This window comes from Podarcis filfolensis (assembly GCF_964270895.1).
Source record: "Podarcis filfolensis genome assembly, chromosome: 9".
Taxonomy (NCBI): Eukaryota; Metazoa; Chordata; class Lepidosauria; order Squamata; family Lacertidae; genus Podarcis; species Podarcis filfolensis.
This window is the reverse complement of record NC_139610.1, coordinates 16,253,657-16,280,335: the sequence shown is the minus strand read 5'-3', so window position 1 is coordinate 16,280,335 and position 26,679 is coordinate 16,253,657. Positions and strand designations below refer to the sequence as shown.

The 26,679-nt window shown below is 41.5% G+C and overlaps 1 protein-coding gene across 4 annotated transcripts in view; it reads left to right on the top strand.

Moving 5' to 3' along the window:
- ARAP2 (ArfGAP with RhoGAP domain, ankyrin repeat and PH domain 2) overlaps positions 1-26,679 on the top strand; it is a 129,182-nt gene that overhangs the window by 42,404 nt on the left and 60,099 nt on the right. For all 4 annotated transcript variants that reach the window (XM_083630049.1, XM_083630047.1, XM_083630048.1 and 1 more), the window contains 6 exons: positions 12,759-12,874; positions 15,763-15,962; positions 17,371-17,456; positions 18,907-19,089; positions 22,291-22,465; positions 23,233-23,361. In XM_083630049.1, the coding sequence (XP_083486175.1) occupies positions 12,759-12,874; positions 15,763-15,962; positions 17,371-17,456; positions 18,907-19,089; positions 22,291-22,465; positions 23,233-23,361 (889 nt within the window). The remainder of the gene's footprint in view (positions 1-12,758; positions 12,875-15,762; positions 15,963-17,370; positions 17,457-18,906; positions 19,090-22,290; positions 22,466-23,232; positions 23,362-26,679) is intronic.

Here is a 26,679-nt window from a genome sequence, read left to right as displayed (position 1 = left end):
GCTAGGTTGGCAAGAGCTGGGACGGAGCAATGGGAGCTCACCCTGTCGTGGAGATTCAAACCACCGACCTTCTGATCGGCAAGCCCAAGAGGCTCAGTGGTTTAGACCACAGCAGCACCCATTATATATATCTGGAAGAAGGCACTTACCTTTGTGGTGGAGCATATGCTTTGAACACAGAAGGTCATAGGTTCAATCTCCAGCATGTCCAGGGAAAAAACCCCATACAGAGAGGTTAGGGAAGTCCCTCCCAGACATCATAGACACTATTGGTCTGACTTGGTATAATGTAGCCTTTGCAGTCCTAAAGTAATGGCATACAGCTGCTAGGTGGAGTACCTTCAGTAAGGGCCTTTTTAACACTGCTTTCTTCCCACTGATAGCATTATGAGTGAGGCCTTTATTTATTTATTTATTTGTTTGTTTGTTTATTACAGTGGTACCTCGGGTTACAAACACCTTGGGTTACAAACACTTTGGGTTACAAACTCTGCTAACTCGGAAGTAGTACCTCGGGTTAAGAATTTACCTCAGGATGAGAACAGAAATATCACGGCGGCAGTGGGAGGCCCCATTAGCTAAAGTAGTACCTCAGGTTAAGAACAGTTTCAGGTTAAGAAAGGACCTCCAGAAGTTCATAACCAGAGGTACCACTGTACTTAAATCAATGTCCCGCTGTTCCCCTCCACAGAGGTGTACCTCGAAATGGCTTATTTTTAAAACAGGCATTAAAAGACAGATTATCAGACTAAAAACAGTGGCATAGAAACAAGGCCAAAAAGAGCAACACTCTGAGTGCTCTCAGTTACTATGCTAAGCAGCAACTGAATCCAAAGCTTGATTTAAGAAGGAAAATGTTCAATATTTTCTGCTGTAACACATGTAAAGAGGAATTTAACCTCTTGTGAGAAGGAGTTGCTCATTAAGGGGCATTGCAACAGAGAAAACCCTCTCATGCGCTGCTGTCAACCTTGCCTCAGAACGCAGTCACCCACAAAAGAGCAGATTCACATAAGAGGAGTTGGTAACTTAGTAAGGTAAGCTTCATCCTAGCCTGTTCTCTGATTTTTTGCTTTCCATACATCACTAAATATTGGCCAAATGCTTCCTTGGCCGAATTCTGAGGCTACAGGTTACAGGTTCTGGGGAACCTGTAACCTCTCTTTGATGCTGGGCTGCAACTTCCATTATCCCTGACCATGAGAGGAGAATGGAGTTCATCACCATCTCATCATTTTGGAAATAGAAACATTTCTTCTTCTTCTTCTTCTTCTTCTTCTTCTTCTTCTTCTTCTTCTTCTTCTTCTTCTTCTTCTTCTTTGTCGTCGTCGTCGTCGTCGTCGTCGTCGTCGTCGTCGTCTCTAAACTCCCATCAGCCCCAGCTAGCATGGGCCATAGCCAGGGATGATTGGAGTTGTATCCATACAATATAGAACCAAAGACTCCCATCCCTGGAGTATATCTTAGATGCCATTAGAGGTATCTAGCATTTTTATTTATTTTTTCTCCTAGAAAGAGGTAGTATATTCTGTTGATTGATACTTGGGCAAGTGCACAGAGTGTTGTGAGAGTGCTGAAATCCTCATCTATCCGGGAACTATTCCCATGGTGTCTCCCATAGGTTTATTTTAATGGTAGCGTTAAGACATCTGTCTAGACTAATAACAGTGTTTGAAAGCAGAAGAGGTCAAGTTGATATACTGATGGCTTTTAAATTTGATAGGTAAAAGTCCAAAAGTATATTGCAGCATTTTTTTTTTTAACAAAGTATGAAGCTAAACATAATCCCATGTCCATTCCAAAGTTTATTGATAGTGCAACTTTATGTCTGAGGTTAATTTCAAACTTCAAAGTTTTTGATAGGGTAAAATCTTCTGACACAGAGAGATTTCTAATCTGAACACAGTCTGTTAAGTACCTTATGAATTTATTAGTCACTTTTCAGAGCTAAAAATGGAACTGACACAAAAACTACTGGCCACATTAAATAAGAAAAGAAAGCAAAATGCTCTATTAAAATGATATATGTACATTAAAATAATTTGTATATTGTGATGTAGCTAAACCAGCATGCTTAGTGAAGTTCTTATCTGTGTGAGCAGGCCAGATATAGGATTTGAAACATAGGTTTTCATAAACATAAATGATAAAGCAAATGGATCACATGACTGTAACCCCTCCATGCTTAGCACAGAAGGAAGCAAGGTTATTTCATATCAAGCTCTGAAAGTAGATGAGTTGAGGCAAGTAAAATCACATGAATATATTGAAAATGCTTATGTAACTTAAATAGATATCAAACAGCGTTAAAGAGGTTTTGATTTTAGCCACATTCAATCTATAAGAGATAAATGAAAATTATCTCACTGATGCCATAGCAAGGAAAGAGAATCTAAAAATCACAGAGCAATTTACCCTTTATTCTGTGTTGTCCAGAGGAAGCACCATTATTTTGGATCCTCTTCCCAATCAGGGGCAAATAAAAGCCACTTTTACCTTCTCATGCTATATTACGTGAACAAAGGTACAGTGGTGCCTCGCAAGACGAAATTAATCCGTTCCGCGAGTCTCTTCGTCTTGCGGTTTTTTCATCTTGCGAAGCACGGCTATTAGCGGCTTAGCGGCTTTAAGAAAAAGGAAACAAGGAAACTCGCAAGGACTCGCAAGACGTTTCGTCTTGCGAAGCAAGCCCATAGGGAAATTCGTCTTGCGGAACGACTCAAAAAACGGAAAACTGTTTCGTCTTGCGAGTTTTTCGTCTTGCGAGGCATTCGTCTTGCGAGGTACCACTGTATACAATCTGTGTTTAAGGCTATTCACATGTACTACAAAACACTGAACTCTCAAGCTTTCCCCTTGCCTTTTTCCTCTCCTCGTAAGCTAAGTTCAGAAACTTCTAATCTTCATTTGCAGCCAAACCTAATTGTTTTGTCCAAAACAGGCAGTCTATGGTTTGTGTAACTTTATAGCAGCAGTAATGCAATCCATGGTTTATGATTTGCCCTTCTGGTTTGTGAGCATACAGTGGGTTTGTGGGAATCATCCTTTGTTGAGTTTGGACAAAGCGAACAGCTATGGCTTGCTACATACTGAGATCAAAAGTTTCTATTCCTGGCATGGGAAGGTAAGAAATAAAGGAGGGAGCATCATGCTTGCTTTCTGCCTAGCAAAGAACCTCCCCCCACTCGTTTTTTTCCAAATCTTATACTGCATATAACACTAATGTCTCACAACAAATGTAATAGATCTGTAGAAAATACAACCTGAAAAAGAGACAGTGCATGCACTTTTGTAAACTAATTTTTAAATAAATATTATTATTATTATTATTATTATTATTATTATTATTATTATTAAGAACCTCTGAGATTTGCTTCCAAAAACAGGGATCACCCATCACTCTTTTTCTCTGAATCCTATGTATAACAAAACTGCAACACCCATAGGAATTTATGCAATCTCCATTTTGTGACTGAATCTAGATTTGGAACCTTATGGCTATCAATCAAAGCAATTTATTCTCTTTTGATTCCTCCCCTTTCCTCACTGCTTTGGAAAACATCAAGCCTGACAGAATTTTTTTGGAGAACTCAGTTTTTCTCAAAATATTGTGCCCTTTTAGTTGGTCCTAATGAAGGTGTTGCCTAACTGTTGATTTTGGGATTCAGATGTGAGTACACTTCTCTGGAGTTAAGCCGTATATAACGTTCATGACAAACCAATATTTAGCTTTGTGGATGGGGACTAGTCTTTTTCTTCAGTAGTAAACACGACAACAGTGGGGAAATTTGGGTGCACACCCTATTCTGGTAGCACTGCCCTAAATGAATTTTTTCCCATCAAACTGAGATGGATAACTCTTTAAAAGAAGAAGAAAATGCCAAGTGGAAGCACATAGGCTAAAATGACAAGATAACTTGGAGTCCCCTTAGACCAAATTTTCACTGCCAGCATGACCTAACTGACTTTCCTCTGAGTGGAGGCAGTTTGCAGAGGGCACTGTCCTAGCTTTAAGGTCCCTTCCAAGTCTCTTCAAAAGCATGGCCTGGATATATATAGCCATTAATTCCCACAGCAAGGAAGCCCCACAAGGCCTGGAGTGCTTGTCACAGCTGACTAGGTGAGGGTGTTGCTTACTTTGCAAGAGGACACTTACCTCCCCTGGGAAGTCACTTTGACCAATTATTTCAGGCAGAACAAACTGACCCATATATTTTCAATGTGTTAGGAGCACATAATATCCTGTGTGTGCGTTTTCCCACTCTTAGCTGTTCTGATAATATCTGCACTTGAAAATTGGCAACATCAGAAATCATTTTCTTTGGCGATCACTCATAGCTGAGTAAGAACACAATCTTAACAGTGAGCCTGTAAGTGACTGTGAAGGCCAATTCTGGATCCACACGTCCTTCCACAGTGGGGACATAGGTTTCTGGGCAGGAGTTGATCACGGTGAGGGTTTGTCAAACGTGCCTTCCTCTTTGCTCATTTCTCTCTTTTGTCCTGAGTTCAAGTGTCTTCAAAGTCCATGACACCTTTCGTAAAGGCTGTTCTCCAACTGGAGCGCTCACAGGCCAGTGTTTCCCAGTTGTCAGTGTTTATACTGCATTTTTAAAGATTTGCCTTGAGAAAGTCTTAAAACCTCCTTTGTTTACCACCAGCATTATGCTTTCCATTTTTAAGTTCAGAATAGAGTAGTTGCTTTGGAAGATGATAATCAGGCATCCGAACAACATGACCAATCCAACGAAGTTGATGTTGAAGAATCATTGCTTCAACACTGGTGATCTTTGCTTCTTCCAGTACACTGGCATTTGTTCGCTGGTCTTCCCAAGTCATTTGTAATTTTTTTTTGGAGACACCATTGATGGAATCTTTCAAGGAGTTAGAGATGGCATTTAAAAGTGGTCCATGTTTCACAAGCATACAGTAAGGTTGGTAGTACAATAGCTTTGTAACCAAGCATTTTGGTTTCTCTGCGAATGTCCCAGTCCTTAAACGCTCTGCACATTGATCGGGAGAAAGCTGCACTTGCAGAGCTCAGGCGATGCTGGATTTTGGCATTAGTGTCGGCCCTTGTGGAAAGATAACTGCCCAGGTAGGAAAAGTGATTGACACTTTCCAATGTTACACTATTGAGTTGGATATGTGGCATTGCAGAGGGGTTGTTTTGTGCTTGTTGGTGCAGCACTTTGGTTTTTTGGATGTTGAGCGAAAGGCCAAGCTTTTTTTAAGCTTCTGCGAAGATATTTAGGATAGTTTGAAGGTCATCCTCTGAGTGTGCACACACTCCATTGTCATCAGCATACTGAAACTCTATGACAGAAGTTATGGTAATCTAACTCTTTGCTTTCAGCCTGCTCAGATTGAAGAGATTTCCATCTGTTCAGTATATGATTTCTACTCCAGTGGGGAGTTTCTCTTCGACAAAGTGTAGGATCATGGCAATGAAAATAATAGATAGAGTTGGGGCGATAACACAACTCTGTTTAACACCTGATTCCACTGTGAATGGTTCATATTGAGATCCATTGTTATCCACGATTGTTGCTGTAATATGGAGGAGCCGAAGGATGTTCAAAGATTTATCTGGGCAGCCAATTTGCAGAAGGACAGTCCACAGGGCATTACAGGGCATATACAGGGATTGGTTTTGCTCTCAGCATTTTTCCTGAAGCTGTTGAGTGGTGAAAATCATGTCCACTGTCCCCCTAGAAGGTCGAAAACCATTTTGGGATTCAGGAAGGGTAGCCTCGGATATTGTTAGGAGATGGTTTGCTAAGATCCTTGTAAAATTTTTTCTGGCTGCAGCTAATAAAGAGATGTCTTGATAGTTTACACAGTCACCTTTAAAAAAAGAGAGAGAGATTGATAATTTGGGCATCCCTAAAGTCTACTGGGATCTCCTCTCTCTCCCGGATTTTTCCCGATGAGCTTGTGAAGTTGTTGTGTAAGTTCAGTTCCGTCCACTTTGAAGACTTTGGCAGGTATCCCATCAGGTCCACTGGCTTTGTTGTTTTTCATTTGGTTAATAGCTGTACACAACTCTTCCAGATTTGGAGATAATCATTTCTAGGTTAATTACTAATTAGCATAAGGGTTTAAAATATAAGCTTTAATTTTTTTAAAAGGTTCTGTGCTTGAAAAATCATATTAGGCATGTTATTAATGGGGTCAGTGAACAGGCACCAAGAGATTTGGAGCACTTGTTCATTTGCAGGCTGACACCTAGCTCTGTTTCTCAGTTATGTTTGAATTGGGTGTGGCCTTGGATGAGTTCCTGGATTCAGTGGTGACTTGGACAAGGGTCAATAATGTGACACCTAATCCTGACAAGAAGGAGGTCTTGTGGACGGGTGATTCCTGGGCCTGGGAGTTAGGCAGATTGTCTTTTCTGGGGCTGCACTCCTTCCAAACAATGAAGTATGTACTCTGGGGGTGATCCATGTTCCATCCTTGTCACTGAAGACCCCAATGGCCCCAGTGGCAAGCAGCCTCTTCACCTGCAGCACCAGATACAGCCACTCCTAGACAAGGACAGGCTTTCCACCGTGACTTGGGCATTGCCAGCCTCAAGACTGGATTACAACAAGCCACTCATGGGGGGCTTTCCTTGGTGTTGATCCAGAATAGTGGTGCAGAACCCAGTTGTGTGGCCGCTGATTGGATCAGACAACCACAAACATGTGATGCTGCTGCTTAAAGCATTGCACTGGCTGCCAACTTGCTACTGGGTCAAGTTGAAGGTGATGTTGCTGACATATATAGCCCTGAACAACATGGGACTGACTTACCTAAGTGATTATGTTTTCCCATATAGGCCTAACCATTCACGGAGATTTTTAGTTTGGCTTTTACTATCTAGTGAGGATTTGCAAACATGCACATGGTGTTGTTAAAGGGTTCTCATGCTAAAAAGTAATGCCTCGTAATATTATGCCAAGTGTAACTTTCTTGTTTTTGGCCACTACTTAGGTGGGCTCTGACCCATAAAGCCATATGTCACAATTGATTTTTTGGATGAGGAACCTATGGATGGCCCTGCATATGTTGTTGGACTTCAGTGGCCCCAACATCTCTTGAGTGTTGGCTGGGGCTCATGGGAGATGGAGTCCAACAACCTCTGAAGGCCCACAGCTTCCCTTCTTTATAGTGCCACAAGATTTTGTTCAATTTGTGCTTGTTGATTAAGCTGACTAAGAAGGTTCTCTTCATGTTCAAATAGTGACAAACGTTTCTTTTTAAAAATAAAGCATTGCCATCTGAAAACTCTCCCTTCCTCTCCCCGCAAGAGGGTGTGATAGAAATGGAGAGTTGACGAGGTTCTTGAGAGTGAGAAGCCCGCATTTGATTGGCAGCAGGAAAAAGAAGCAGGGAGCAAGTGAATGGGGAGAGGAGGACAGGGACTTGCCATTAGCAGCTGTGTACTTGATCGACTAGAGAAGCAACAAGGATGGAGGCCAGACAGGAGATGCATGGAATAATCAAAATGACAGCTTAGCCAGATGCATTTTGAGGGTTACAATCCTGGGAGGAGAAAGGACAAGTGGAAGGGAAGCGATGGAGTTTGATACATTTTCAGAAGTGGCAAGTCCCATTCTGTTTGGTCCAATTTTAGACCTTGGGCTTGTTTTTGAGGACAACATTAGCAGATGATTAAGAGAAATTTGAGGAGTTTTGATGCAGAGGAACCAAGCAAATGAGGCCTGAAGGAACTGATTTCATGACTCATGTTGCTATGAGACAGATATAATAGTTTTGTTAAGGGAATGCTAATTGGTAAACAGATGAGCAAGGCTGCTGGAGTCTTCCAGGGATCCAAGGAGGAGCAGGACACACAGCTTTTCTACAGAAACACTGAGAAAAGGGTGCAAATGTCCTCTTCTGTTGCCATCCCCTTGCGTTTCCCCTGAATCCTGGAGTGATTTTTCCAGGGTGCTGCTGGAAGGAGGGAGCTGAAATGCCCTATGGACATTTATTGATGCTTCTGTACATGAAACAGAGGTTTGTTTCCAAGAGAGATGGGACTGGAATAATGAAATGGCTAAATGCAGCTCAGACATAAAACAAATTTGTTGTGGCACTGGTTGCGGTTATCCATGAAAAAGTCAGAGAGCTTATTTCCCCTTTCCCCCTGACATACCCGAAGAGATCATGACTATGATTGAGGTTGTTCTAAACAACCAGCATGAATGCCCGGTGGGATGAACATCTTGGGGTTTGTCAAAATGACGGGGCTGGACGGAATGACTCTTTTCATGGGTCTTTGATTCTGTAATCTTTTCATTATTGCTGGCTGTTAAGCAAATGCCAGTCATTGATATTGACTCTTCAGACATCTGAATATAAATGAACAGAGCTGGGGACGTAATGTGATCACAAGTGCTGGAGTCCATTAGTCACCAGGGTGTGAAATTCTGAATAAGCTCCATTTAATTATTATGGTGTTCAGCACCTGTACTAGAGAAGCCCAGCTGAGAGGGAATTGCCCTCTTGTTGTGCAAATGGGGATTGTTCGATTGCATCGGTATGTTGCCCTTCTTGCTGTGTGCTATCTAGTTTGGCTGTTGTTATCCTCTTCTGCTTATTGCTTATGTGAGATTATTTGGGATGTTTGCTAGACAACTGATTTGCGTACTGTGTACTTGATCTGCAGAGTGTCAAGTGTGCCTCTTAACGTACTGTCTTGCATCTTGTGGGAACAAACTTCTGGAAATACAGTTGTACCTTGGATCTCGAATACCTTGGCTCCCAAACAAATTGGCTCCCGATCAAAACCCGGAAGTGAGTGTTCCGGCTATTGAATGTTGTTTTGGAAGCCAAACGTCTGATGAGGCTTCTGATTGGCTGCAGGAGCTGCAGGCTGCAACTGTACTCTGTTATTTTTGATGTAAACATGATTAAGGTGGTTCCTCGGGTTACATACGCTTCAGGTTACATACGCTTCAGATTACATACACTTCAGATTACAGACTCCGCTAACCCAGAAATAGTACCTCGGGTTAAGAACTTTGCTTCAGGATGAGAACAGAAATTGTGCTCCGGCAGTGCGGCGGCAGCAGGAGGCCCCATTAGCTAAAGTGGTGCTTCAGGTTAAGAACAGTTTCAGGTTAAGAATGGACCTCCGGAACGAATTAAGTACTTAACCCGAGGTACCACTGTACTATGTTCTTTATGTTTGTGTTTCCTCTGCTATTGTTTGGTATCCTCATCACTCCAGAGAATTCTATTCACTTTTAACCTTAACTTCTGGCTTGTTCCTGATAGCTGGTATAGGGTACTGTTTAAATGTGTGACCTGTGTACTGGAAAACCTCTAGTTCCAATTTGATCTCAGAGTCGCATGAGATTTGTGCAATGGTCACTACTGGCGGTCAAAATCTAAAAGATACTGCAGTGTGAGAGCTAAAAGCAGTGCCATTTTTCTAGAAAAAGAGGTTCCGGAACACACCATGAATGCCTCCCTCGTTCTCTTATAATGGCAATGGTGCCCACCTGAGAGGTGCTGGAACTGAGTTATGGTGAGTTCTGGCTAAATAAAAAGCCCTAGCTAAAAGTATAAACTGCAAAGTTAACATGTATTTTTTTAAAAAAAGGAATTACAGAAAATATGCCATAGATTTGGCTTTTTAAAGCCAAAGTTTGCAGCTCTCTGCACTCTGAAATGTGAGTAGTGAGATAAAATGTGATGTTTTCTTTCTGTATATTGGGAAAAAGAACAAGGAAAAAAAGTAGCCTATGAAAGTAAGATCTCAGCATAGGGTGTGTGTTGTTTTCTTGGAATGGCCCCCCACAACTGTGGTTTCAAGTCCCATGCTCTGAATACAGCTTAATCTTGTAGATAATCTAGTAGCATTCACAGTAGTCTGTGGAATGATTGCATAATAATAGTTATATAAAGAAGATGTTGCTTAAAGACAACTGAAATGGCGTCTAAGAGCTTATTAGGAAACATCTTATATTGATTCTGACAATTGGTCCACCATGGTGGCTGGTCCCCATTGAGTCTGGCAGGGCAGAAGGCAAAGAGGCCAATGGTAAATGGAGCCAGAGACAGTGATTGACAGTTCTTGGCAAATTGTGGAAAGATGTTTACTGTGTATCTTGATCCAAACTTGGAGTGAGTTGCAGGGACTGGATAAGATTACTGCGGAGGCTGGTTCTGGTCTACAGGGAACCAGTAGGTCATCCCTGTGCCAGATCATAAATGCAAAGGGATAAAATCCTGTGATCATTCATGTTGTAGTGTGCCAGAAAAGCAGAGGAAATAAATGATGCTATAACTACAATTTCCTATTCCTTTGATTGTTAGAAGTCTTCTAGTGATCTCCAGCTAATGTATTCATCTATCTTATATAATTTACTTTTGTCTGTCTTATCTTGCCTATGCAATAATGTGGCCCTTCAGACTACATCTCCCATCACCCCAAACCATTTGCTTTTCTGGCTTGGAAGATGAAAATCTGGTCTTGTTAGCTAAGGATGATGGGCAAAGATTGTGGTTAAATATCCCAGGAACTTTCTGCCTTTCTTCATACTTCCTAGTTTGACCAAGTCTATATATTATGTCTGGTTTACCCTCCTCTTAGCGTACACATCATTGCTATATAATGTGCTGCCAAGCCCAAGCTGACAGGTGATTATAGTGCTGATTCTCCACCCATACGACTGATAGGAGTGGATTAATAAGCCTCTATGGAGTCTCCAGAGAAATCGTTGCCTTGTACCAGAGCAGATACATCAGGTAGATCACCATTGATTTAAGAAATAAATGAAGGCAAAAGGAGAGAGTTTTATTGGAGTCATAAAAGTGAGTGAGGACTAACAACACAGAAAAGGAAATGGAAAAATGACCCAAAGTGATGAATGGAAGTAATGAAGAGGATTCCCAGACTGAAAATTTTGCATACCTACTTTGCAACAATTGTTGGGGGTTGAAGAACATCAACCTTAGGAGTCTGATGGTCTGAGACCTAGTTTATATAAGCTTCCCAGGATGTCGTGTGCTTAATTCTCTGAAGTTCCTTTGAGCACAAAAGATTTATAGGGGTGTGTAAGATGTGGGAGGGAAGCGGGTGGCGCTGTGGGTTAAACCACAGAGCCTAGAACTTGCCGATCAGAAGGTCGGCAGTTCGAATCCCTGCAAAGGGGTGAGCTCCTGTTGCTCGGTCCCTGCTCCTTTCCACCTAGCAGTTCAAAAGCATGTCAAAGTGCAAGTAGATAAATAGGTACCGCTCTGGTGGGAAGGTAAACGGCGTTTCCGTGTGCTGCTCTGGTTTGCCAGAAGCAGCTTAGTCATGCTGGCTACATGACCTGGAAGCTGTACACCAGCTCCCTCGGCCAATAAAGCGAGATGAGCGCCACAACCCCAGAGTCGGTCACGATTGAACCTAGTGGTTACATGATGTGGGTAGACATTCTGTTCTAGATGGGGCAACACTCTCCTTGAGGGATCAAGTGTTTAATATGAGGGTACTTTTTAATTCTGCATTGACACATGAGGCCCAGGTGGCCTCAGTGGCTGGTAGCTGCAGTCATACATAGACAAGGATAGCTTGGCAACTGTGATACATCTGAGTTGATTTAATATTTATATGCAGCTTCCCCAGCAATCAAGTTGAACTCAAAGCACCTCATGTCAATAACAAGCCATTAACAAATGAAGATGCTTCCTAATACGAAATGAAGCATTCAGTAAAAGTACAATAAATGCATCAAAGCAATAGCAAAATCAGGCGTAGGCAAACTCAGCTCTCCAGATGTTTTGGGACTACAATTCCCATCATCCCTGACCCCTGGTCCTGTTAGCTAGGGATGATGGGAGTTGTAGTCCCAAAACATCTGGAGGGCCAAATTTGCCTATGCCTGAGCAAAACCAACCATCAGTCAGGCTACCCCACCTCCCGACATAAGACCGTAGCTTTCCCCCCTTTTTCTTTTTAAGAACTAAGACAGCAAAAAGTCCCTGGCTCAAAATATGTTTCAGACTCTGCTGCTATTTTGTTTTGGTGGGGGTGTTATTGTTTTATTGCAATATATTATATTAGAGTTTCTCTGTTTCATTGCTTGTTATATTGTACATATTGCCTCTGTTATTTTGTAAATCAGCTACCGGCTGCCTTAAATATTACACAGTGTATGAATATATTAAATAAATGGTACTCAAATTAAGCTCAAAGAAGAAGGTGGCACCTTCATGGTGACTCCAGAGGGGAGACTTGATGTAGTCTTTCAGGGTCAACTAGCTGAGATTGGCTCACCCATGTTGGCCTGGCACACTATCTGAGCTGGGTGTTTTATTCGGGTTGCCATATTTCAAAAAGTGAAAATCTGGACACAAATGTTTTTGAGTTTGTTTTTGGCAAAGTTGTTGAGCAAAAAACGTTTCTGAGCTATTTTAAATGAAAATCACCAAAATCTATACTACTGACATGGGCTGCAACCGGATTTTCCCAGACATTCCAGCGATTTCCGCCCGGAGGCTGTTTGTGAAGGATGAATTTCCAAGAAATTCTGAATGCATGGCAACCCTACTTTTATAGCTCAATGGATCAAGTCCTGAAGGGAATCACAACAGCTTTCTCTTTGCCTTCCCAATGAATTGATCTTTGATACAGGTGTTTCCCAGGAAGACAAGCAAGGTCACCTGAAGCTGAGTGGGCAAATACTGTCTCCCCTCATTTTTTGTAAATCACTGTTGTTAAAAGCTATTATATGCCATTTCATAATTATGTGTTCCTTCTCCACACCCATTTCTAGGATTTTAAACTTGGATATGGCATCACTATAATCCCCATGAACGTAGCCAACGTGAGACAGGTAGACCGCACAGCTAAACAATCTTTCGAAATAATCACACCCTACAAGAGCTTTAGGTAAGTCTCTGGAACACTTGTTTTGATAATGGAAATGTAAATAACTATGGAAACTATTTTTGAGAACCTTTGAAACCACCTACATGAAGTATTATTATTATTCTGTAGTAGGGTTGCCATATATTTTTTTTAAAAAAAATAAAATAATTTTTGTTTGATTTTACAAAATAAACAACATATAACAAAATCATTTTAAAGTCCATATACAGAGATTACTCTGAATCTCACAGCTTCATCCCACCCCCTCCATGGGTCCTAATGATAATATTTACACCTACATATCAATTCATTATCCAAATATTTTGTCCCTCTAAATTATCCACAGTTTTTGTTACTTTACAAATGTGGTTAAAATCCTGCTAATGTTTTCATCTGTTTACAATGGTCTCGTAGATCTATTAAAATTTCCCCCCCATTCTTGTCCTCTTGGTTTCTGAGCTTCCCAGTTAATTTTGCCATTTCAGCGTGGTCCATCAACTTGGTTTGCCATTCTTCCCTGGCCTGCGTTGTTTCTTCCATCTCTGGGCTAGTAACATCTGTGCAGCTGTTGTCGCATAGGGTTGCCATATTTCAAGAGGGTAAAAGCCTGGACACAAAAAGTCATTGAGCTTTTTTAAGGCAATTGCCTGATAGCCCCCTACTGCCACCGCCAAGCCGAAGCCACTCATGCCAGAACCCGGGTCACCCGAACCAGAGCCCCGGGTCCCCCACGGCAGAATTCAAGCCTGAACCAGAACTGCCCATGCACACAATTTTTTTTATTAAACCCCAAATCCAGGACGTTTGCTTTAAAATGTTTAATTCTCCCTAGACGGGCATGTAGTACCCCCAGGAGAGGACATGCCTGGGAATTCCTGTATGTATGGCAACCCTGTTCTATAGAGCAAGAAAAGTGTTGCATGCCATCCCAATCTCTGAGTGGTAAAGGCCTCTAGAGCAGGGATCAGCAACCTTTTTCAACAGTGGGCCGGTCCACCATCCCTCAGACCATGTGGTGGGCCGGACTATATTTTGAAAAATAAAATAAAAAAAGAATGAATTCCTATGCCCCACAAATAACCCAGAGATGGATTTTAAATAAAAGCACACATTCTACTCATGTAAAAACACCAGGCAGGCCCCACAAATAACCCAGAGATGCATTTTAAATAAAAGGACACATTCTACTCATGTAAAACCACACTGATTCCCGAACTGTCTGCGGGCCAGATTTAGAAGGCGATTGGGCCGCATCTGGCCCACGGGCCTTAGGTTGCCTACCCCTGTTCTAGAGCTTCCAGGCATGGTAACCTAGGGTTTGTGTTTCCTTTCGGGAGTGAGGCACAGAAGAGACTGTAGTATCTTTAGGATATATGGTTTATTTACACATATATACAACCTGAACCCACAACAGTGGTTCACAGCATTGACCCCGCCAAGAGGGTCTTGTTTCAAACAGAAATCAACCGTTGTGCTCTGACCCTCTTTCCAGCTTGCTGCCTTTTATGGGAGGGCAACTGGTCTCTTGTTCTTTCTTACTGTGAAATAATGAAGAGATGGCTACTTGGTGTGTACTGTTCTTGCTTGTACTTTAACAAATACTTTATACCATCTTTTCCGGTCCTTGTTTTGTGTCCTCTGGTAGGCTTCCAATGAGACTTACAGCACGAGGCTGTCTAGGATGCAGCCTGTAGAATTCAGAACTCTGTTTTGCTTTTTTGCTTTTTGTTTGCTTTTGTTGAAACGGCAGGATAGGAATTATTATTTTTAATGAAAAACTTAAATGAATCTTTTGACTTTTTTGTTTGTTTGTTTGTTTAAGTCCTCTGCTGTGTTTTGACAAAAGGAAATAAATCCAGAACTCCTAAGTGTACAGGCAATATTTTAGACAACTTCACTTCTTGCAAAGTGTAGATATAGAAGAGGATAGAGGTACAGTCGTACCTTGGATCCTGAATGCCTTGCAAGTCGAATGTTTTGGCTCCTGAACACTGCAAACCCAGAAGTGAGTGTTCTGGTTTGCAAACGTTCTTTGGAATCTGAATGTTCGACACTGCTTCTGCGGCTTCTGGACATTTTGGAAGTTGAATGGACTTCCAGAACAGATTCTGTTCGACTTTGAGGTACCACTTTGAGGTACCACTGTATACCACTGTATACAAGACAGAAAGGACAGACACAACAGAGCAACATGTGAGTCTTTGTGGAAACCCAGATCTGCATTGATGAGGCTTCCTGACATCACAGTTTGATTCTGAGCGTGGGGAAAGCCTCATTATTTGGTTTCCTCACAGACCCAATGCACACCCTTTGTATATTATTATTATTATTATTATTATTATTATTATTATTATTATTTATTTCACTTCTATACTCTTTATATTTTGAAGAAAAATCTCAAAGCGGTTTACAGAATATTTAAACATCAACGAAACATCAACGAAACAATCTGAAGAAAGTCAAATATAGAGTATAGAGTCAAAGCAACATAATTAACAGAAAACTAAAATATCTTAAAGATTTCAAAACAAAACATTACAAAGGAGGTCAACTACAGAATACACATTTAGCACAAAGTTTTTAAAAAATCTTAAACATTTTTTAAAAAAACCATTGCTAAGTGAAGTAAAATATAAAATGCACATTTAAAACAGCATAATTAACAAGGGAATAAAATATTGTCATAAGCATGATATATAAGGGTGATGAGTATAAGTTGGCAAATACTAACTGAGGTAAGAAAGCAAAGCAGGGTTTTTATTTTAAGGTTCATTTAATGTGCATTAATTTGATTATCTTGATGCTCAGATCTCATCTTTATGCAGCTAACATCTCTTAATAGCTGGTAAAACAAATAGGCCTGATCTATTTTGTATTTAATTGGAAGACCCTTTGTCAATGGGTTTCAGCTTTACGGCAGAGTCTGAAAAAGAGAAGCAGGAGTGGATCGAAGCATTACAGCAGTCTATTGCGGAAACTCTCTCTGACTATGAAGTAGCTGAGAAGATCTGGTTCAATGACTCAAACAGGTCCTGTGCTGACTGCAAGGAACCGGATCCTGACTGGGCATCCATCAATCTCTGTGTTGTCATTTGTAAGAAGTGTGCAGGTAATTAAGAAACTGAGTGTTCCATCAGACAACATGCCTACCTTAAAGGGCATGGTGTGTCTCAGCCATATTTATTTCTGATTTAGTGCAAAGGCTTTAATCTTATTATAGCTTCAAGAGCCCGGTTTAATTTTTCAAAATTGTGATATAGTTGATAAATCCCTTTTAAGTGTAGCATATGAAATTTTATGGGAAATTATTGTACAGCTTTGCAGGGATAGCATGTGGGATCTGTAATGACTCCCAAAGTCCTAAAGGGTTCTACAGACCAAAGCAGGGATGTGGGTGGCGCTGTGGTCTACACCACTGAGCTTCTTGGGCTTACTGATCAAAAGGTTCAAATCCCTGTGACGACGTGAGCTCCCGTTGCTCTTTCACAATTCCTACCAACCTAGCAATTTGAAAGCATGCCAGTCAAAGTAGATAAATAGGTACCGTTGCAGCGGGAAGGTAAGCAGTGTTTCCGTGCGCTTTGGTTTCCATCACGGTGTCCCATTGCACCAGAAGTGGTTTAGTCATGCTGTCCACATGACCGGAAAACCTGTCTGTGGACAAACACCGGCTCCCTCGGCCTGAAGCAAGATGAGTGCCACAACCCCATAGTCCCTTTTGACTGGACTTAACCATCCAGGGATCCTTTATCTTTTTACCTACAGACCAGTTGAATCAGGCATAGGGAAATTCCAGCCCAGGGGCAAAACTACATCCAGTAGGGATCGTAGTTTGGCCCATAAAACTGTTTTTCAAAGTCAAGGACATCTGTCATGGATGCTTTAGTTGAGATTCCCCATAAGGTCCCTCCCAACTCTGATTTTATGAAGCCCACCTGCCCTACACCTGAAGTCATATTTGACATCAGGTGTGAAACAGGTAAAGATGTGGCTGCAAAGAAATGTGTGCTCTTGATTTTTCCCTTGCAAGCAGGGCTTGCATTCAGCACCTTTAAATTTGGGCACTCCCTTGGATTGGCTACTCTGGACTTCCTGATTGGGAACTCTATAGAGTGTGGCCAACCCCTGGTGAAAATGGAGCTTGAAGCCACTGCTGAGGTTTTTTTAAATCCAATCGATCCCTTCAAAGGACCATTTTTCCTTCACATCCCAGCTTGAATCGATCCACCTTGCTGAGGACAAATGTTCCTTTGCAGCATGGCTTGATTGCAAGCTAGATTGTGAAGAGAAAATAGGTTACTTGATGACATGGTGAAGTCAGGTAATAGACAAGTAGATGATCCAACCTGCTTGTCAAAATGATCCACAGGTGAAGGAGTTCAGGATCTTGCCCACCAGCCATATATTGTAAGCCACATGATGTAGGCGCACCCCTTTCTTTTCTTTTATCTGTTTATCAAATTTCTGACCCTAATTTCTAACCCTGAAACGTGCTACATCTTGTTATTTTGACCCAGGGCAGCACAGATCCTTAGGACCCAGAGATTCGAAGGTCCGAAGCCTCAAAATGGATGCCAGCATTTGGAGTAATGAACTCATTGAGGTAGGAAACAGTAGGGCGGAAAGGGAATAGGAGAGACAAGCCTTATCAGTGGGAAAAGTAAACATTTACTGTGAAGTTTCGTGGCATGTAATGATGCTCCTGAGGAATTTGTGTATTAATTTGAAATCCCTTCCCACTTGATACAAATGCTTCTGTTCTTCATTGTTTTGTGCTGATTTTTAAAAATTTTTATTGATCCATGGTAGTGAGGATATTTTCCCCGTGTTGAGCCAGATTTCTTAGAATAGAAAGTGTGTGGGATAAATATATTAACATAAAAAGGAAGGCTGTTTTACGTTTTACTGTGGAAATAGAAGCTCATTGTCACCACGTATTAAATAAAACACGTTCTTTTTATTTTCTTAAGTGACTTCAGTACTTTGAAAAGTTCTCCTTAATGCCAAGCTATTAGAGCTTGCTGTTGTTTTCTAAAGAACTTCACTGGCATAATACTTTAATTTATTTCCCCACATTTTCCAGTTTCCAAAATGGCAAAATGTCAGTCTGTAAGGAATGTTGGGGTACATAATTGGTTTTCTACAGATGCCCCTTAATTCATCTGTACCTTCTAAGTACCGTATTTTTTGCTCTATAGGACTCACTTTTTCCCTCCTTAAAAGTAAGGGGAAATGTGTGTGTGTCTTATGGAGCAAATGCAGGCTGCGCAGCTATCCCAGAAGCCAGAACAGCAAGAGGGATTGCTGCTTTCACTGTACAGCGATCCCTCTTGCTGTTCTGGCTTCTGAGATTCAGAATATTTTTTTTCTTGTTTTCCTCCTCCAAAAACTAGGTGCGTCTTGTGGTCTGGTGCATCTTATAGAGCAAAAAATATGGGTATTTCATCATTTTCCTTGGAATCCTGTTTTGGGATATTGCTAGGGCTATGCATATGATGTGATTTGATAGGAGCTTAGGAAAGCTACAGAATGCATGGCAGAGCACGGAATTCAGCTTCCTGAGAGTTTCATTTTTTAAAAGTGTATATCTAGCTCATATGGCTTTGCTGATGTGCTTGATGATGTGTGCAGTTACCTAATGCCTGCTGAAGTCACATGAACTGCCGAACAAGATTTTGTTCAATAAGATGCTAAGAAAGCATGGGAGAGCTGCCTTTACAAAGTCAGAACACTGTTCCCTTTATCTTTGGGTTGTCTACAATGTCTGGTAGTGGTTCTCCAGAATTTCAGGTGGAATTCTCTCTTAGCCCCACTTGGAGATGTTGCAAATTTACCTGGGACTTTCTGCATGCTCTACCACTCACCTACAACTCTTTCCCCGTCCTCAAGGATGAAGTTTGCCTCCATTACAGTCCCTTTGGCTAGGAGAAGCAGCAGAGCAAGTCTCATGTTTAGACAGGGGGAAACGGCCACCTCATGCAGCTGATTTTGGGTGTCATGGAAAGGGAGCAAAGTGTTAGATGTTTACTAAGTTTGCTTTCTTCCTTCTGCAGCTTTTTATTGTCATAGGGAACAAGAGGGCAAATAGCTTTTGGGAAGGAAACATTCAGCCTGATGAGGAGTTGCGTATGGATGCCCCAACAGACCGGAGGTTAACTTTTATTACACAGAAATATAAAGAAGGAAGATTCAGAAAAAGCACTATGCTGTACAAAACCAAAGAAGAATTAAACCAGGTAAATCTGGAAGAAATGTTGGGATATGGGGCTAGTCTTTTTTTGAGGCTGTGGGTTGTATGTCTCTTTTTGTTGTTTGATATCTATCATCTATCTATCATCTATCTATCTCAAAGAATCTGGGCATAATAAAGACTAAAGACTAACACCAATTTTGTTTTGAACCATAACTCCCATAACCCCTCACTATTGGCCATGCTGCCTGTAGTTCAAAACATTTTGATGACATTGTGCTTTTGCAGATTAGAGTCCAGTCTGTGAAAAGTTTAGAGGAATTGTGGGGCTAAATAGGCCACAACTTTATTAAATGGTCATCTCTATGTAAAGAAAGGAATAAGTAGGCTAAACTAATTGAACACACAACTGGACTGTCCTCTGTTGATGTCCTCTGTTGATGCTCTCTGACACAACTCAACTGACACACCCAGGAGAAGAAAGATTACAGGAAGGTGTTTTGTTTTTTTAAAAAAAGGCACAACCAAACAGATGTGCAATAAAAATGACTAGCCAAAACCTAGTTTGCTTTATTGCCAAAGTGAGCAAATAGATACACCATGCCCTTCCAAACTTCAACTGATGCCAAATGGCGTTTGGGTATATAGCCCATATATAGACCACAGCTCATAGAATCATAGAATTGTAGGGTTGGTAGGGATGCCAAGGGTCATCTAGTCCAACCCCCCTGCAATGCAGGAAGCCTTGGCTCACAGCTGTCCCTGGGTGGACCCCAAATCCTAAGAAACATCACTGATTAAACACAAGTCATGATTCCAGTGGCCAACCCACCCCCTCCAGCAAATCCCACAGGCAGAAGCATTGCAGAGCCAGAGGAGCAAACCAGGACTAACATTAGATACAATCACTCCCCCCCACTCAATTATTTCTGGCTTTTGTTAGATATGTTGATGAACTCACATTAATAGTTCAATTAATTGTTAATTTTATTGTATGCAATTTATGAAGGCCAGAATCCAGAGAATCACATAGCTAGTACTATACCTCCAAGGGGAGCTTTGAACTTCTTCATGCTCTGTATAACAAATTGCTTTTGAAATGGTGTAGAGATTTAAAGATAGCTTGTTATATGGCATGAAGGTCTATTGTTCAAAGAGGGGAGGAACGTTAGAACTTCAAGGAAGACCTTGGCTTCACCTAAGAGAGCTCTGTATTTTATATGTAGGGCATGCAGCACTATTACAATTTTATTCCAGAATGCCAAGTGACAGTAGTTACACTGCTAGGGTTAAATGAAGATATTTCAGTTTGTTCCATCTGTTCTGTGACTTCTAAATGTAAGTGTTCAGAAAGGATTTTGTTTTGATCTGCAGAGGTTGACAAGGACCAGCAACATAATCAGTTGAGCTACAGTATCCTCTAGAGGCATCGATGTGTCACCCGTATTGCTGAAACAAATAGTAAAATGATTATGCTTCCTGTGTAGCTTTTTAAAATAATGCCTTATAAGGTTTTCTTACTGTGTCTGCCTTGAGAAGTCAGAGTCCGGTTAATGTTGCTCAAAATGAGAAAAAAGAAAAATATGTATTTGCATAACCCCATAAATTTGTGACCTACATTTCTGGCTAAACCCAAGTGTTATGCATTTTCCTCCATCCATGGATGATAGAAGCCCTGCTAAGATGGCAAATAAATGCCTGTACAGAGAAGAGGTGGTATTATGGTGCCTTGTTGTCATCCACATACTAGCTCAAATTCCCTGTAGATTGCCTGCACATGTGCATCTTGCATGCATCATCATGGACACTAAAAAAAAGAGAGAGACCCGGTGCACATACAAATTGTACAACATGTGCTCTGCTCGGCGGTCTGCCTGAATGTGTGAAAATTGTGGCTGGATTCTGGAGTCTTCATTATGCACATTTAGGCAACAGGCAAATGAGTACCTTTGGCTGGTTGACATCTAATGCCCCTTTAAATTGTGTTTGGGAGGGGGTGGTTTATTTGATGGTTCTTGTTTTCATTTTTAATACGCATTTTATTACGCATTGTGATGTTACATTGTGAACCGCCCTGAGACCTGCGGGTATGAGGCAGTATACAAATTTATTATTATTATTATTATTATTATTATTATTATTATTATTATTAAAAGTTAGGTGTGTACATGTACATATACATTCAATATAATGGATGCGGGTGGCCCTGTGGTCTAAACCAGTGAACCTCTTGGGCTTGCCGATCAGAAGGTTGGTGGTTCAAATCCCCACGACGGAGTGGGCTCCCATTGCTCTGTCCCAGTTCCTGCCAACCTAGCAGTTTGAAAGCATGCCAGTGCAAGTAGATAAATAGGTACCACTGCGACGGGAAGGTAAATGGCGTCTCTGTGTGCTCTGGTTTCCGTCACGGTGTTCTGCTGTGCCAGAAGTGGTTTAGTCATGCTGGCCACATGACCCAGAAAGCTGTCTGTGGACAAACACCGGCTCCCTCGGCCTGAAAACAAGATGAGCGCTGCAACCCCATAGCCGCCTTTGACTGGACTTAATCATCCAGGGGTCCTTTACCTTTACCTTTTATAACCCATTCACCTACTGAACAGGGCTAGTAATAGTTCCTGTACAAGCTAGGTAAAGTAAAGGTAAAGGTACCCCTGACCGTTAGGTCCAGTCGTAGCCGACTCTGGGGTTGCGGCGCTCATCTCGCTTTATTGGCCGAGGGAGCTGGCACATAGCTTCCGGGTCATGTGGCCAGCATGACTAAGTTGCTTCTGGCGAACCAGAGCAGCACACGGAAACGGCGTTTGCCTTCCCACTGGAGCGGTACCTATTTATCTACTTGCACTTGGACGTGCTTTCGAACTGCTAGGTTGGCAGGAGCAGGGACTGAACAACGGGAGCTCACCCCGTCGCAGGGATTCGAACCACCAGCTTTCTGGTCAACAAGTCCTAGGGTTTGTGGTTTAACCCAAAGCACCACCCGTGTCCCTGTACAAGCTAAGCTGTCTTAAATAATGAATGTTGATCCAGACCTACGAATCCCCCAATAATTGTAGCACATTGTGATTTAATAACCTTATGATAGTTGCCTGTGAAATGTGGCAAGCTTTGACCTTGCTGCGTGAATTTCAGCTGAATGCATCGGCTACCGTGTGACGAGACCGCTAGATTGCCCATTGCATTAAGAGTCATTAATTCCTTCCTGTTTGGTGTTCTACTTGTAGCTCATGCTTTTCATCTTTATGATCAGGCCCTGTGTGCTGCGGTAGTTAAGCAGGACGTATTGGAAACAATGATGTTGTTGTTTAGTGGAGCAGATGTGATGTGCGCTACCGGAGATCCTGTCTACAGTACTCCATACTTGTTAGCCAAGAAGTCAGGACAAAGGCTGCAGATGGAATTCCTCCACCACAATAAGTTTTCAGGTACAGACTTGAAATGTGTGTGTGTAACTGCGTGGTGCAATGTATTTTAAATTAATACTGATTTAAGAAGATCAAATAATGATAAAACGGAGAGAATGTGGCAGGACTAAGTCAAAGCACCACTTGCAAAACTCTTTGATGTATATTGGATGCTGTGACTGGATTTTTGTAAGAGAGATAAAAATCATGAATCCTGTACGCTTGCAGGTAAATTCCCTTTTACAGTCGTACCTTGGTTTTCGAACAGTTTAGTTACTGAATGTTTTGGCTCCTGAACGCCGCAAACCTGGAAGTGACTGTTCCGGTTTGCAAACTATTTTTGGAAGCTGAATGTTCCATTGCTTCCAATTGGCTGCAGGAGCTTCCTGCAGCCAATCAGAAGCCCTGCTTTGTTTTTCGAACATTTTGGAAGTCAAAGGGACTTCCGGAACAGATTCCATTTGACATCCAAGTATGACTGTACTTTCCTGGTTTTGGCACCTTGCTGCCTTGGGACATGTTTGTGTGTTTGTGTATGTGTGTGTTTGTTTGTGTGTGTGAGAGAGAAAGGAGGCGGGGGGGAGAGGTAGAAAGAGAAAAAAGGAAGGGGCAGAGAGCCTGGATGTAGAAATAAATTGAGGTATACACCTTTTAAAATATATTTTATTAAAATTCCCACAAATTTCACATAAAATTCCAATAGCTAATAATTTTTCTATTTTTTATTGATATGTGTTTCATAGTCACTGAAACAGGCTCTTTTCATTATACTTTTGTGACTTTTACAGATTTCCCTAACTATGAAGCTCATTCGGACAATGTTTCCTGTCAAGATTCTTCTTCCTTCCTTTGTGACTATTTGTACAAGGTTTCCTTCAATGCTACAAAGCCGTTTACAGAGAAGAAACTAAAAGAAGGTATTACAGTCTCTTTCCCATCCTGCTCACCCCAATGCTTGACTTGCTTTTTAGAACGTTGGTCAGATTGCAGCTCTTTCCCATTTTATTTTAGAACGTTAAAGGTAATACGGGGGGGGGATTTTTGTGTGAAATGATATGTATGCAAAGAGACTGAAATGTTCCCTTAAATAAAATAAGATTCTCTGATCACAAGTTCATAACGAAGAGTAGAAGGAGAGGGAATGATTCGGTACTACGTATAGCAAGTATTATACTTCCTACATACTTGATTTCTTTTAAAATACTGCTTACCTTAATGAATTCCATGTGTACATTATAAGAGATCCATTAGGTTTTAGTTGTCCAATAGTTCCAAAGAAGAATAAATAAGTAAAAAGATTTTTTTTTTCATTTTTTAAAAATGCCTAACTTATGACAAATTAGTTTGATAGTTGCCGTAATAGGGATCATATTCAAGCTTGCTTTCTGGGAATAAAAAAAAAAGTTCCTTAGGATTAAAGATGTAGTTCAGTTAAGTCAAAACCAAGTATGTTGTTGTTGTTTAGTCATTTAGTCGTGTCCGACTCTTCATGACCCCATGGACCAGAGAACGCCAGGCACTCCTATCTTCCACTGCCTCCCGCAGTTTGGTCAAACTCATGCTGGTAGCTTTGAGAACGCTATCCAACCATCTCATCCTCTGTCGTCCCCTTCTCCTTGTGCCCTCCATCTTTCCCAACATCAGGGTCTTTTCCAGGGAGTCTTCTCTTCTCATGAGGTGGCCAAAGTATTGGAGCCTCAGCTTCACGATCTGTCCTTCCAGTGAGCACTCAGGGCTGATTTCCTTAAGAATGGATAGGTTTGATCTTCTTGCAGTCCATGGGACTCTCAAGAGTCTCCTCCAGCACCATAATTCAAAAGCATCAATTATTCGGTGATCGGCCTTCTTTATGGTCCAGCTCTCACTTCCATACATCACTACTGGGAAAACCATGGCTTTAACTATACGGACCTTTGTTGGTAAGGTGATGTCTCTGCTTTTTAAGATGCCGTCTAGGTTTGCCATTGCCTTTCTCCCAAGGAGCAGGCGTCTTTTAATTTCGTGACTGCTGTCACCATCTGCAGTGATCATGGAGCCCAAGAAAGTAAAATCTCTCACTGCCTCCATTTCTTCCCCTTCTATTTGCCAGGAGGTGATGGGTCCAGTAGCCATGATCTTCGTTTTTTTGATGTTGAGCTTCAGACCATATTTTGCGCTCTCCTCTTTCACCCTCATTAAGAGGTTATTTAATTCCTCCTCACTTTCTGCCATCAAGGTTGTGTCATCTGCATATCTGAGGTTGTTGATATTTCTTCTGGCAATCTTAATTCCGGCTTGGGATTCATCCAGCCCAGCCTTTCGCACGATGAATTCTGCATATAAGTTAAATAAGCAGGGAGACAATATACAGCCTTGCCGTACTCCTTTTCCAATTTTGAACCAATCAGTTGTTCCATATCCAGTTCTAACTGTAGCTTCTTGTCCCACATAGAGATTTCTCAGGAGACAGATGAGGTGATCAGGCACTCCCATTTCTTTAAGAACTTGCCATAGTTTGCTGTGGTCGACACAGTCAAAGGCTTTTGCATAGTCAATGAAGCAGAAGTAGATGTCTTTCTGGAACTCTCTAGCTTTCTCCATAATCCAGCGCATGTTTGCAATTTGGTCTCTGGTTCCTCTGGTTCCTTCGAAATCCAGCTTGCACTTCTGGGACTTCTCGGTCCACATACTGCTTAAGCCTGCCTTGTAGAATTTTAAGCATAACCTTGCTAGCGTGTGAAATGAGTGCAATTGTGCGGTAGTTGGAGCATTCTTTGGCACTTCCCTTCTTTGGGATTGGGATGTAGACTGATCTTCTCCAATCCTCTGGCCACTGCTGAGTTTTCCAAATTTGCTGGCATATTGAATGTAGCACCTTAACACCTTACAAAACAAAGTATACCCCTCTTGAAATTACTTAATTCCAAACATTTGTATTTATAATTCAGTTGTATTTATTCACTTCTTTGTGGTTCTTAGAGAACGAAAATTAAGTTGTAAAGATATGTTTTTCTGAAAGCCTTTTATGGGAACCTCTACTGCAAGGGCACCAAATGGTGTAACAAAAAGTGGTAGCATTTGGGTGTGGAGTTGGGTCCTATGCCTTTTATTAGATCCTGAGTTTAAATATATTGATTGTGGGATTAATTTCATATGCCCACAGGAGATCTATAGTTCTTGAGCAGCAGATTACCACATGGCAAAATAGAAAGGAGTTTCAATGCTGTTACACAACATAGAGGCTTGCAGTTTTCAGGGGTAGAATGAAATGTGTTGCCCTGTTGCAAGGATTACTTCTCTCTGCCCCATAGAGTGGAGATAGCTCACACCCTTTCGAAACACTGCCTAGGATGTGTGCCACTAACATGGAAGCTTCATTCAGGAATGATGAGTAATTCACCACTACAGTGATACCTCGAGTTGTGTTTGCTTCACGTTGCGTTTTTTCAGGTTATGAACACAGGAAACATGGAAGTGTTTACTTCCGGGTTTGCCGCTTCGGGCATGCGCAGGAGCGCTCTATCGTGTCATGCGCATGCACAGAAGCGGCGCTCTACTTATGGACTTTTCAGGGTGTGAATTGCACCCTGGAATGGATCGCGTCCGAAAGTAGAGGTACCACTGTATTTGAAACCATTGTCCTATTTAATCATCCCACAGGACAACAGTTACTGCAGAATTGCTTCTTGATGTTGCAAGGTCATAACAGATTGCTTTAAGGAGGTGCTTGGTCACTACAATGCCAAACCAAAGCAGTTCTGTGTACCTTCTATTAATACAGATGATGTCTTGGTCACATTCCCTTGTGACAAAAAGACAAGGAGAGTTACGCAAATGACCCTCTCAGTCATTTGTAGTGTTGATGACTGAGGCTTGGACAAAGGATTTCACAGTGGGGAAAGGGAAGAGTTGGTTGGAAGACCAAGGGGAAAGAGGTGAAGGACCTGTGGTGTTGTGGGGTGAAGGAAGGAAAATCAAGAGCCCTCTGTTTTTCCCCACTGCTCATCTTAAGATAACAGGCACCATAATAGTTGTACATGATGATGCTAGGTATATATTTTCATGGGCTCTCAAATCTTGACATGTAGTGGTTTCTTGGAAGAATAGCATTGGTAAGCTTTAAAATATTATAGTGTTCCTTGGCTTTTTCTCCTATTTGTTACAAATCTGTTACGCATATATCTTCAGGTAAAGCCTGATTTTGTGTGTGTGTTTGTGTTTTTGTGAAAGCTATAGCCCCACAATACTGAGTGGGC